The 14,090-nt window shown below is 39.1% G+C and overlaps 1 protein-coding gene across 5 annotated transcripts in view; it reads right to left on the bottom strand.

The window, feature by feature from the left end:
- Positions 1-14,090, bottom strand: part of LOC109416894 (RNA-binding protein fusilli) — a 280,572-nt gene that overhangs the window by 15,212 nt on the left and 251,270 nt on the right. For all 5 annotated transcript variants that reach the window (XM_062855429.1, XM_062855426.1, XM_062855428.1 and 2 more), the window contains one exon: positions 7,303-7,413. In XM_062855429.1, coding sequence (XP_062711413.1) covers positions 7,303-7,413 — 111 coding nt within the window. The remainder of the gene's footprint in view (positions 1-7,302; positions 7,414-14,090) is intronic.

Raw genomic sequence — 14,090 nt, 5'->3', positions numbered from 1 at the left:
TTTGCCCCTGTTGGATTGGTACGTCTCGAAGAAGAAGCAGCAGCAGAAGAAGAAAACATACTATCGAGCAAGAAGTATAGCTGACCGTTCATCTCCCCACCAACAACGCCTGGCGCCAGGACTGACTGTAACAAAAGCTTAATTACGGTGGTGCGCAATTACCATCCATCACAACACAACTATAAATCCACTATCATCCCTGTCAATCTTGGGCTACATGCCTTATCTTGGCATTGATTCTCACCCTTTCACAATAGATCATCGAAAACTATAAACACCACTCTCAGAACACCCCACTGACTGACTGAATGGAAAAACAGAAAGAAAGTTCGACCTCATTACCTAGCGAAATCATTATGAAGCCGTGCACTGACTGCTGGGGTGATGACTGAGGGTCCATTCGCGGATGGCGGCGCCACTTCAGCTATTCCATTCGTCACAGTCTCGGACTCCGAGCTCGACCTCATACTGCAACCCGTCGTCGTCGTCGTCGTCGTCGGATCCGTTAGGCAACCTTCTTGCAGGGCTGGTATCACAGAATCAGCGGAAATTTCAACTCCACTACAGACACTTTCGCTCATTTTCTAAATCGCACTTTGGCCTTATGTACGCAGAGCACTACACTACACTAGCTCGCTCAAGTCTAGTACGGTCAGTCGGCGGCGACGCGAACTCGCGTTGATTGAACTTTAATGACCTCCGATGTGATGGACGCGAACAAGCGTGGCGCAGCGGTCACCGACTAAGTTCACTAAACTGAATTTGCAAATTTTGCGAAAAACCGTGGAAACCGCGCGAGCACACTTCGACGAAGGTACGAGCGAAAAAAAAAACTGTAAGTACGTGTAGGTCGGTACAGAGGTACATATACAGTGTAGTTCTACCGGACCGGAGTTCTCTCCGCGTTCTGGGCCACCCGACCGAACTCGTTGAAGCTCATTAATGGATGGGGAGAGAGATTAGTGCATGGATTTGCGCGACTGAACTGGGGACTTTCCAACAAAGTGATGGTGGACTAAGTTGGGGTGGTAGTGGTGCGATTCGCATCGAAAACAACCCAGAATCGATCACTCGCCGCTAAATGCCGGGTAAGCAAGCGGCTACTACTATACTATACTAGCAGTCGGCCAGTACCTAGTGGCGTGTCGTTTCTTCTTTGACCAATGTATAATAACCCTGTTGATCGGTTTAGCCGCAATGAGACCACATCAATCGATTCGTTTTAGAGAGCAAGTGGCTTTTGACATGGTGGTGTATGGAAATTTTGCGATAGGGTGGTTCTTTGATGCGTTGTTTCAGCTTTTTGGCAGGTACCCATGTTTATTTTTAAATTTAATTGAATCTTCATTGAATAGATTCATCAAAACAAAAGTCGAAGCGGATTTACCAAGAAAGATTTCGTTTAACAATCCTTACTATTAACTCTTTCAAAATGGATGAACCGTCTGCAACTCGCAGATGAGTTCACATTCTTGAACACGATTATGCTTGATTGTACACATCGCAGTTAACAACAGCAAACCTAATCTCTTCTACTTTTTGAGACTAGGAACAAATCCAAATGAGAATATTGTATACAGGGGCGTTAGGTGCATTCCAAAGATGCTATGATATGCTTTTTTTCATAAATTATTCACATTTCTGGAGAGTTTCAAGGGGCTTAGGGGCTTTTTAGAGCGATTCAGAGAGCTCCCTTGAAATGCCCATCAAACCCCCTGAAACCACTTGTCAATCCCTGAAACGCTATGAAACAGCCTGTAACTCATTGAAACCCCCAATGGAAACTTCTTGCAATCCCCTGATAGCCCCTGAAACCCCCTGAGACCTCATAAAGCTCCCATAGAATCCTCCTGAGAGACGCTGTAACCTGAAGCTCTTTGAGACCGCTAGGGACACTCCTGAATACTCCCTGAAGCTCCGTCAGACCTCCTAAAATGCCGCTAAAACCCGTCGAACGTCCCTGAAACCTCGTGGGACCTCCTGAAATACCCAGCAAATGTCACCTGAGACTCCCTGTAATACTCCTGAAATCCTTTAAAATACATTGAACCCCTTGGAACTCCCCCGGAAACCCCCTGAAATTCCCTGGGACTCTTCAAACCATTCCTCAAACCGTCTAGAACATCCCTGAAACAGCCCTGGAACGTCCCTGAAAACCTACGAGATCCCTTGAAACCTCCAGCAAAGGCTCTGAAATCCCCTGAGACTCTCTGCACCGCACCTGCACCACAAACCCTCTGAAATCCCTTGAGACTCCCTAGTACACTACTGGAACGCTACTGAAAACCCCCTTGAAGCTTCTCCTGACAAACCTAAGACTTGAAAAACGCCTAAGAATACCCTGAGACCCCCTGGAACATCCCAGAAACCCCTTGAATCACTCCCTGAGACTCCCTGGAACACAAGGGTGGGGCTAATTTCAAAAAATATCCGGATATGATTTCCTAAGTGGAAAGTGATCTACTGGTCGAAATAAGTGAGCTGTGCAAAAATGAGCGATTTCGGCTGATGTTTAGGGGTGACGCAAAGGGGGTAGTAGATTTTTTACTAGAACAAACCTTCCAAAAACATTTCAAATTTAATTTTCAAACATAATTTTTCTAGACTAAATCGGTGATTCTATTGGATCAATTGGGCCAAATTTGCGCTCAAAATGGCGATATCTCCACTGGTTTCTGAGAGATTTGAAAAAAAATGTCATATTATGGTACCTAACCCAAAAAAATACCGATGTATGACATTTTTTTTTCAAATATCTCAGAAATTAGTAAATATATCGCGATATTGAGCGCAAATTTGGTCCAATTGGGTTCTAGAATCACCGATTTGGTCTAGGAAAATTGTGTTTGAAAATTTAAAATGTTTTTTCAATGTTTACTCTAGCTAAAATTCCACTTAAACCCTTTGCGCCACCCCTAAATATCCACCGAAAACGTTCAATTTTGTACAGCTCACTTATTTCAACTAGTAGATCACTTTCCGCTTTGGAAATCATATCCCGGATTTAAAATCAACCCCACCCTAACTGGAACACCCCTCAAAAACCCTCCGAGGCGCCCCGGAAACACCTCAAACTTTCCTAAAACGCCTGCAAATCTCCTTGAAATGACCACGGAAACTTCTTGAAGCCCTCTAGGAGACCCTGAAACTCCCTGAGACTCCATGAAGCTCCCACTAAAACCACATGAGACTCTCTGAAACCTGAAACACCTGAGACCGCTTAGAACACTCCTGAATACCCCCTAGAAACCAAGAGAAGCTTCCCAAAAATGACCTTGAAACCCATTCGTTCCTGAAACCCCCTGAGTAAGGATGGGAAATGTCATGGAGTTTCATGAAAAAAAAGTCATGATATTTTTCAATTTCTACCACTTTCAGTATAAATTTCCGTCCAATCATAGAGGCAAATTAGCAAATAACAAAATACTTTTTTATGACATGAGATGCCCTGAAACACCCCAGAAACGCCATCAAAACTCCCTGAGACTCCCTGGAACACCCCTTAAATCTCCCAAAGCCACTTTTGCCCCCTGGAACCCACCTGGATATCCCCAGAAACCCAAAAGACTTACTGAAATTACTTCTAAAACGCTCATGGCAACCCCCTCAAATCTCATGAAAGCTCCTGTAATCCGCTGAAACATCTCTGAACCCCCCCAGAACACTCTTGGAACGTCACTCGAAACCTCAGAGATCCTTTAAGGCCTCCAGAAACGATTTTGAAACCCCTGGGACTCTCTGCACCGCACTCAGAAACCCCTGAAATATTCCACAAACCCTTTGAAAACCCTTGAGACTTCCTGGTACACTTCTGGGATGCTTCTGAAACCCCCGGAAAGCTCTTCAGATCTTCTAAAATACCACTGAGGACCTGTCTATAAACTACGTAGACACATAGGGGAGAGGGGGTGTCCAGCCAAAGTCTACGTTCCATACAAATTCTGAAAATTTTGTATAGACAAAAGTCTACGAGGGGGGAAGGGGTTGGTTTCTATGATGACCTAAAAAGTCTACGCGGAGATTCTACCTGAGACTTGAATAAACGCCTCCAAATACATCCTGAGATACCAGAAACCTGAATCACCCTGAGGCTCCCTGGAGCATTCAAGGAAGCCCCCGATATTTCCTATGACGTCCCTGAAACTTCCTTAGTGACCCTGAGGTCTCAAGAGACCCCTCTGAAGTGCTCCTGAAGTGCCCCTGAAGTCTCATGAGACCCCTGAAACCACTTAGAAATCACTCTTAAATCTCCCTGAAACCTTCGCGAAACCCCTTAAAACTCCTTAAAAACACTTAAAGCTCCTGAAACCAATTTGAAACCGTTATGGGACTGCCCCCCCCCCCCCCCCCGGAACGCCGCTTAAATCTTTTGTCCCTTTCAGTCAAATAAAACCTTAAACACCTATTTGAAACCCCCTGACAGACCATCTGTTGCTCCTCTTTAGGACCTCCAACTTCTCCCATTTGTCTCTCCCTTTCTTGAGACCTCTTTTTCCTTTGCTCCTTAAACACCATCTGGACGCAGCTGCCAATGTTACAGTAGTGAAAAACTCTTCCTTGTTTTATGCTGAACCTAGAATTGATCTCTCGCCAATTGCCGGGTAAGCGAGCGGCTACTACTTTAGTATACTATAGCAGTCAGCCAGAAATCCGTCTGAAATCTCCCTAGAACATTCGTGAAACATCCTCAAACTCCTTGAAAACCCTTGAAATTCCTGAAACTAATTTGAAACTCTTATGGAAACCCCTGTCCTCCTTGGGATGCCGCTGAAACCACTTGCAGTCCTTTGGATTCCCTACTTCTCCCATTTGTCCCTTCTTTTCCTTATGATCTCCTAATTCTCTCATTAGTACTCCCCGTTTCTGAGACCTCTCTTTATTTTACTCCTTAAACGAAATATTCCAAATATTGTTCGGTTCCTCAAAAACTTTGCAAATAGCTACCATTAGAATGGATTTCTACTGGGAATCTATTGAAGAATCCAATCACGTTGTCAAGCATTGCACTTAAAATTCCACACGGAGAAAAAATTGTTGCCGAATATATGACTAAAATTCATGATACAGTCGAATCTTTTATAAGACGCTGCCACTCACTTTACGCCTACCGTAATTTCCAGGTTGTATTCCAACCAATTCAGTTCATTTTTGGAATGTGACAAGCATGTAGTATACTCTAATCACAGTCAAAAAATCAGCTTGATCGGTTGCAAGACTGCTGGGAAATTGCGTTAGGCGTAAAGTGGGTAGCAGCGTCTAATAGGCCTTTCGCGACGGAGCCCAAAAAACTGAAATCTACATACAAATGGCTCAACTTTGGCTCTCCAGAACTCTTAGATTTCCTAACATAACAATAACTGTTATTACTCATTTGGAAGAACTACACTTTATCTTACGATTTCTTGCTATGAATACACAGATAAATCGGAAATAAAAATATGCGATTTTTTAATATTTTACGGTTTTTGTCCACTATTTGTTTAACCACAGGTAACGTAAACAACAGTTTGGTTACACATATGCAAGTATAATTAATAGCTGAATTATTGAAACAGTTTATAAAACATACAACAAAGACTAACCAGATGAAAAAATATGCAAAGCTGTTATCACTCAACAGCACAATTGTGCTGGTTCGTCATGAAAGGGATAGGAGACCCGACTGTATATTCCTATCATGTGGTGTTGTGGTAGAAATAAAGTTTTATGTTGTGGTAGAAATAAAGTTTTTAGTGAAACTGGCAGCACTGGTATGATGTAACAGCGCACAGCTGATTGTTGTTTGGAGAGGTGAAAATAGCGCGAGTAGGAATACCAAAATGTAAGTTTATTTTATATTAGATTTAAGAAACATATGAATAATAAATTGAATTTCAGCATTGGAGCTGCTGCAATGGAAGCTGCTTCCGATAATTGTGTATTCGTGCTAGTGGAAATGTCACCCCCCAACATGTGGGATTCGTGAACGAGCGATTAAAGGCGTCAGCCGTCTGGTCGTTTCTTAAGCCTGTGCGGGTTCGATTCCCGCTCCAGTCAGTGAAAACTTTTCTTCAAACGGAAAATTCTTTACTGGACCACTGATCTGATTTGTGTGTTGTCCATTGTCTCATATTAGTAATCGTTTAGCCTGTACAACCTCTGGTTGGTGTATTTTCTAATGACTACGAGTCATAATATCATGGCATCAGTTACGATTATCTTAAAGATGTCCAAATCTTTTTATAAAAAAGTCACGGTTGTTAAAGGCGTCATAACAATATATTTTTGTTTTCATACATGAGGGGCCTAGCTGCAAAGGGGTGTTCATACTAAAAAAATCTACAGACTTCAAGTTTTTTAGAACTTGTTCAAGATTATTCAAAAAATTGAAGTAGATTGGCAAACACATTGATTGATTTTGAAGCTCCATACATTTTGTATTGGTGAAAAAAAATGTGCCTCATTTACTCAAAAGTGAGTTTTCGTCATTTACACCCCGTCATATCAAACATAAAGACACTCAGTCATGGAACCAAAGCACTGAGTCATAAAACTATTCAGCAGGGTAATGAAACCATGCCAGATATTTGAATCCAAGTGATAGTCAGTCATCTTCGAGCATTGCCTTGCCATTTGCATAAATCAGAGAGAAAAAATATTTTTCATTTATTTTTCATCATTTCCATAAATATTAAACGCTAAATAATAATTTCCTGAATAACAATAACACCAAAATCATAAATTACAAATACTAGTTTCTTAAATAAGGCTATCAATTTTATAATTTTAAGTCATGATTCTAGAGTGCATATGCAACTCTCAACTTGTAATGATTCACTAATGAAACCTGAATATTAAATGACAAGTACAGGTTTCGGAGTTACCGTCACTGAACTATATGTGATCCACTCAACAAAGTGTAATTGATAAATATATGGAAGAAATATGTCCGCGTACAATACAGTGAGATGACAATCACATTCTTAAATCGATTGCATCATATTCACCTAATTCAGTATGTCTTGAGTTCATCGAAAGTTGATAGTACACTAGAACTAGAGCAACCATGGGAAGTAGAGGGTTAACCGTATGACTGATCGACTGATCGGTTTCGTATTGCAGTCCAGCAATCTAATCCAATATGAGGAAAGTTACTCAATTATCAACACCTCATCTAGTGTGTTTACGGTTCTCGCTAAAATGTACTTGTGCTATACATATACCTATTTTCATTTGGACTCTCCGAGAGAGGGAGACCATCATTTCACCGGAGGTTTGAATAGTATTGTGTTGAGTATGTACCTAATGAAAAACGCTACTTACTTGGCCACATTCAATCCCCGGAAGAACCGAGCGATGTCCTGATCGCTGCTCTGCCAGGGCAAACCACGCGCACGCACTATACACGTGCCATCAATTTCGTCATCGATTGAGCTGGAATTAAAGAAAGGAAAAAAGAAGCGACGCATTAGATGAAATTGTTCATAGGAAGGTCGATGAATGAGTAAAAATAATTAAATTTCGCGGGGCTTCATTGCTCAAATAGCTGTGTCATTCTCGACAGTATATAAGTACATATTTTGATAAGCGTCATTAAACCAAAATAGCGTGCGGCAATTTTGCGATCGATACTGTGCTGGCATGAAACGAGTAAACATCAGCGCGCGTACAGACAATCCTCGTCAGTAATGATGCTGACGAGGTTCTGATAATGACGTATGAACCTATGTAACTGTCCAAACAACTTGTCTGTGCAACTACTCAAGAGTACAAATCTAAATAAAAGAATGTCGGTTTGCGCTGAAAAGTTGGTCTAACCACAAGTGGGTAACTAATCGATCAGATTTTCAGCGCAAATCGACATTCGGTTCTTCAGATTTGTGCTTTTGAAGAGTGCTTCGTCATATCTTCTCCTTAAACGAAAGATATTGGTTATTAGAATTGTTGAAGTTGTATCAAATACATGCAGTTTGATCATTTTACTAGGAGATACTAAAGGAGATATGTTTTTAGAGTCTTGACAAAAATAAAAACACTGCTATTTTATCTTGTCCGACGTTTCGGTCATTTTGGGACCTTGTTCTGGGACTCTAAAAGATAATTCATTAAATCTACTGAAAAAAACATATTACAAGTAAAACCTATACAATTTTGACCGATTTTTACAGATTTCTCGTCCAGTGTGGTTCTGTGGAACGTCTTTAGGTCATCTGTCAGGTTTTTTTTAACACGCATATACACTCACGAAAGAGGAAAATTTTATCACGCATACCAAAATACCATGTATCTCACATACACATACACACTAGAATAGGAAACAGAGTCAAAGAGCAATGGTGATCGATGAAGTACCGAGTACTAAATTCCAGCTGAGTTCGAAAAAGGGCTTATCACGGTTAAGGTTACACCAAAACCGTCCACTTTTGCGTCTGAGTTAGTTTGTCCAAATGTTGCCTTTTTTAATAGAAACCCAACACTAATTAGGGGTTGTGTGCTATTAGTGGACCCTGCGCCTATAGTGGACCCCCTTCAGAAAAACTCAAATATAAATGCCCAAATCAACTATTTCCAGGCAACTTCCACCGGGGGAACATCAATTACATTGCTACACAGCAGTTCCTGGTAAACAAATAACCCAGTGGCCGCAACAATCGATTATTTTAACTATTTAATGAATGTAAACACTCAAAAGGGTCCACTATACGCACACTCAGGGAGGCTCCACTATAGGCACCGTCGGCGGCGTGACAGCTAACATGGAAATCAAATGGGGGGTCCACTATAGGCGCCGAGATATTTGTAAACAATCCTATAATGGACCCCGGTGGTGTCCATTATAGGCAACATCGATGCGAATTTTCAAATGCGTATTTCACTGGAAAAATATATTAATGTTGTATGTTTGACGGTCGTAACATAAAGAAGGGACGTGAAACTTATTAAAAGAATCCACTTTGGAACAATCCACTGCCTTAACATAGCTAAAAAGCAGCAGAAGTAAATTTCGATGGCTTAGGGGGTCCACTACTAGTACCCAAACCCTACATTAAGACGTTCTACAGAACCACACTGGACGAAAAATCTGTAGAAATCGGTAAAAATTGTATGGGTTTGTATTTGTATTTTTTTTTCGATAGATTTAATAAATAATCTTTTAGAGTCCCAAAAGAAGGTCCCAAACGGACCGAAACGACGGACAAGATAAAATAGCAGTATTTTTATTTTTGTCAAGACTGGAAAGCCATATCTCGTAATATCAATCGAACAGTTGAAATATAGTTCGTTTGGTCATTTTGGTCACAAGAACATCAGAAACCGGTTTCAAAAAGGAACTAGATAGAACCAAGTTAACAAAATTAAAAATTTCGTGAGTAAACACGGTCGGATGGTTCTAATTTTCAATCTGGTCTTGATTTATAAATATATCATGCCAAAAAAAAGCTAATCAATAGACCAATTATCTGGATATTCCGAAACCGGCTTAGGTAGGGAGTACACACCCTGTTCGCGCCCAAACTGAACGCTCCGGAAACAGAGTTCAAAGCAACCTCCATCCTTTTCATGTATTTGTTTTCCTATAATGTAGCAGAGTTATAAAAGCAATTACCATAGCTACAACTACTTCTCGAAGATTTCAAACAACCTTCGAGGACTATAAAATCAGCACCCGTCTGGTGCAGCAGTGTTCAATAATTCCCGACCTGACTTAAGGTCAAGTATCTATAAAAAATATTGTTAAATATTATCCCGTCGTCTTTCATTGTGAAAAATCATTATACTCGAATCCAATCAAATCCCTGAGGCAACCCGGAGCCTCAACACCCCCTATAGGTGTGAATGATCCGTTATTAATGTACAAAATATTATATTTTTTTTATATTATTATTTTATTATATTATTATTGTTATTATTTTTTCTGGAAACTGGTATTTCTTAGGAACTGTTTCCGCCAGGGACACGCAGTAGTCCTCCAGAAACTAATTATGATTTGATTTCGATTTTTTTCTGGAGTTTTGCAGAAACGAAATTGCTGCAAGAATTTCTTGGATTATTTCAGGGGAGTCCTTCGAAGTTGGCCAATTTTTTTTTCCTGTTCGGGTTTGTCACTGCGACCAGTTTTTAGATCTATTGTGACATTACCCGTATCCTTAGTGTAGTGCATGTCGCATTACTCAATTGCCATTGAAGGGCAATAAAGTATCGATTTTGATACAGTTTTTGTTTTGCTTTCTTAGAAATTTCTTTCTCATAGAAAACGAAACAAGAGCACTGATAATTGGCCATGCATCGGAAACCTAGCATCACCCTTGTTTACCGCTAAATTCTCCCCAGTAAAAAGAACCGGGTTTTAACATTAGCAGCAATACCATTCCAATAATAGAACATGTGTTCAGTAATAAGGATTCTAGTATGTTCCTTGCGTATTAGCACTTTCCAGTCTTCGAAGAGTTAGTACATACATGGATCCCTAACCCAATTTGATTTCCTTTGCATAGAGTTTAGCCTCAGATGGTGAGGTTTTTAACTATATGCAAAGTAAAGTTGGTAAACTTAGTTTTATTCAAAGACTGGAAGTCATCACAACACCAGTAGCAAGGACTAAATACTATAATGCCTTTAATTACCGGAACACATATTCCAAAATTGAAAAATAGGACGACACTAGATTTCGGTTTGGCAGATCTATCACCGCAACGCAACCCAAAAAGGCGATCTACCCACGCTACGGGCTCCGTTAAAGATTGAGCATATTTTAAACGCCCTCAACCATTCATCCCTCAGCACGGGTCGCCTGACACCTTGGATTGGGGTTACCTGTTTGGTGGGCTTTTACCCCCGGAACAGGTGGTCCGTAGTGCTATTCTAAGCCGGCAGCTACACGGGCAAGTTGGCCTAAGTATATCTTTACATGTATTAGTAAGCAAATTTCTCCAGGAACTACTACAAATAATTATCGAGGGACCCTTTTAGAAATTTCTTCAAAGGTTCCTGAGTTGCTCCTTGAATTTTCTCCAGGAATTCATCCTGAAATTTCTCAAAAAAAACAGTTTTTTAGAAATTTCTCCAGAGATTCCTTTAAAATTTCTCCAAGGAATCTTGGATTGTTATTCCTCGGATTTTACAAGAAATTCGTCAGTAATTCTTCCACAGGTATTTTTCAGGATTCTAACAAAATTTTCCAGAAATTCTTTATGAAGTTTCGCGGGAATTCCTACGGAGGATCCTCCAGGTAATCCTTCATATGTTTCGTCAGGGATGCCTTAAGGAATTCTTCCAGGCATTCTCTGAGAAATTTGTTCAGAAATTCCTCTTTTAATTTCTCCAGAAATACCTTTTTGAAAATTATCAAGAGATTTATCTATAAGTAATTTTATGTATTTCTTCAAGTAATCCTGTAGGAATTGTGTCATGAACTCCTCTTGTGGTTTGTTGAAAATTGACTTCTTAAACTCGTTTAGAAATTTTTACCGGGGATCGCTCAGAACGTTCGTAAACATAAATTACTGGAAAGTGACCAACAACCTGAGACAGGCACAAATGTATAGTGAAACTCTTGACCAATCCCCGACAGAATAAATAAAATAATAAATGAATTAATAAAAACTGATTTGCAACATCAAGGGTAAGTAATTTAGAAGGTATTCGAAAACACAGAAATTTTGAAGCTATTGCTTAATAATCTGTTGTAGAAATTTCTTGTACAATCAAAAGAAAAATTCTTTCGTAAAACTCTAAATTGAATTTCTCAATAGACTACACAATGGAAAAATTTCTTTTGTTTTGAAAGCAGTTCCGCCAGGTTTTTGGGAATTACAATTTTTTCATGAACTTCTCAAGACAGTTGCTCTGGAACAGTGGTTTTGCAGTGCACTTTTTTTTTGAAATAATGTTATTTAGTAAATAATTTTAAAGAACGCAATTTACAGTTTGCCCAACCAAGTAAAGTAAGTCCTTCCAACACGCTCTCGCCAATGAAATTGTTTAAATTAGTTTGGCATTACCAGCTAAGTTCATCATATTATTCACAAGTTGTAAGTTCTTCAAATTATTTGCAGAAACGTTTTAACATTCATAGTTAGATTCTGGTTAGTTTCTTTCCATTGTCTTCCGAATATCAATATTTAATTTCTGGTTGATAGCTTCCAGACTAAATTTATGGTAAAAACTTGTCTCATGATCCGTGAGATTACCAAAGATCAATCCAAATTCTTCATGGATCTTACTGTTATTTTGTCTATGATGTTGCCAAATACTTTTTTTTATGTTTTAGTCGCCGAAAGCTCTTGTCCTCATTCGATGTTCAGTGTTTTGTTTTTGTCAGACAAATATTGTATAAACATCAAGAAATAAAAAGAAACGTATAATTTTCAGAATTGTCGTGCTATATTTGGCTGAAGCACCAAGGGCACTGAAGATCTCTGTTCTAGAAATTTCTCCTGTTATTCGACTAAAACTTAAAATCAAGGTTATCTTTAAATTCTTAGAAAATTTTTTGTAGGAACTCATCCAGGGGTTTCTCCAAGAGTTCCTCAAGATATTCCGTAAAAATTCCTTCAGAAACTTATATATGGTGATTTATTCAAGCATTTTTTTGAGAGATTTCTTCATGGATTCCTTCTACGGATGTTTTCTACGTAAATTTCACAAGAAATTCTTGTGGTAATTTTTCCACGGGAATCTTTTAGTATTCTTTCAATAATTTCTCCATAAATGCCTTAAGCAATTCCTACAGGAATTCCTTCAGAGGTTTCTCCAGAGATGCTCTGTAGAATTCCATCACAAATTTATTCGGAAAAGGTTGCTTTGCATTTTCCCTGGAATACATCAAGAAAATTTTCAAGAGATTCATAAAAAAGTTCCTTTGGGGCCGTTCATAAACCGTGCAGACCTTTGGGGAGAGGGGGTCTACGCTCCATACAAATTTAAAAAAAAAGTATGAACAAAAGTCTACGTGGGGGAGAGGGGTCTGAGATGGCCAAAATTGGGTCTACGTGGTTTATGAACAACCCCTTTAGGTGTTTTTCCACGAGTTCCTCAGGTATTCCTCCAGGGATTGCTTCAAAAACTCATGTGATATATTCTGAACATTATTCTGAATTTTTTTCAGAAGTTTACTTCGTGGAACCTCCAGAAAATCCTTTCCTTAGAGAATCTATGGAGGAAATTTATTTAAAAGTTCTTCCACGGTTTCACCATGAGTTCCTCCAGGTGTTCCTCCAAAGATTGCTGCATAAACTCCTGTAAATTATTCAGAATATTGTTCAGGGATTTTTTCAGAAATTTCCTTTGGGGATCCTCCAGGAATTCCTCCAGAGATTCTCTAAGCAATTCAATCAGAAATTTATCTAGGAATTATTCTTTGACATACTACAGCGAACTTTTAAAAATATTTCTCAAGAAATTCCTGGAGAAAGTCATCTAGGGATTCCTTCAAAAAGTCAAAAAACGTAACGTGTAACGGAATGTCCAGAATAAATTCCGCGACATAAATACTCTGTTCAGTAATGTCCACGTAACATTTTTAGTCATACAGACGAACAAAACTAATTGATCCCAAAAATGTTACTCGGAAATTTTGATCTCTCATGAAATTGTCAACTGAATTCTTCAAGGTTTTTCTTAGGTTCTTTGTTAGGTTCCATGTGTTTCATGCCTTTCAATGTTTTCACATTCATGGCATGATTCTGGGTAGATTCCTTTTTTCATTCTTCGTGAAAAATCCTTAATAAATTGCTTTTTGAATTCATGCTTTACTTCAGAAGAAATCCATGGTAAAGATTTTTCTCGTGTTTCTTGAAACAGCTAAACAATCCAAACTCATCATAAATCTTGCTGTAATTTTGTCTATGACTTTGCCAGTTCTTTATACTAATTTAGTCATAAGGCCTCTTGCCCCCTTTTTTTAAATCATTTACTTACTTATTTGATTTGTTAGCTTCGATGTTCATTGTTTTGCATATTTTTTATTATTACCCTTTGTCTAAGAATGCCTCCGGCTTTTTTATGAAAATTTGCTTCGTGATCTAATCTAATTCGCTGGGAATTTATTGTATCTTGCTCACAGTAAAAACCTCATACAAGTGTTTAAGTATATTAGCACACAAAGCTAT

This window comes from Aedes albopictus, chromosome 3 (genome assembly GCF_035046485.1).
Source record: "Aedes albopictus strain Foshan chromosome 3, AalbF5, whole genome shotgun sequence".
In the NCBI taxonomy this organism is placed as follows: domain Eukaryota; kingdom Metazoa; phylum Arthropoda; class Insecta; order Diptera; family Culicidae; genus Aedes; species Aedes albopictus.
This window is presented reverse-complemented; position numbering and strand designations above follow the sequence as displayed.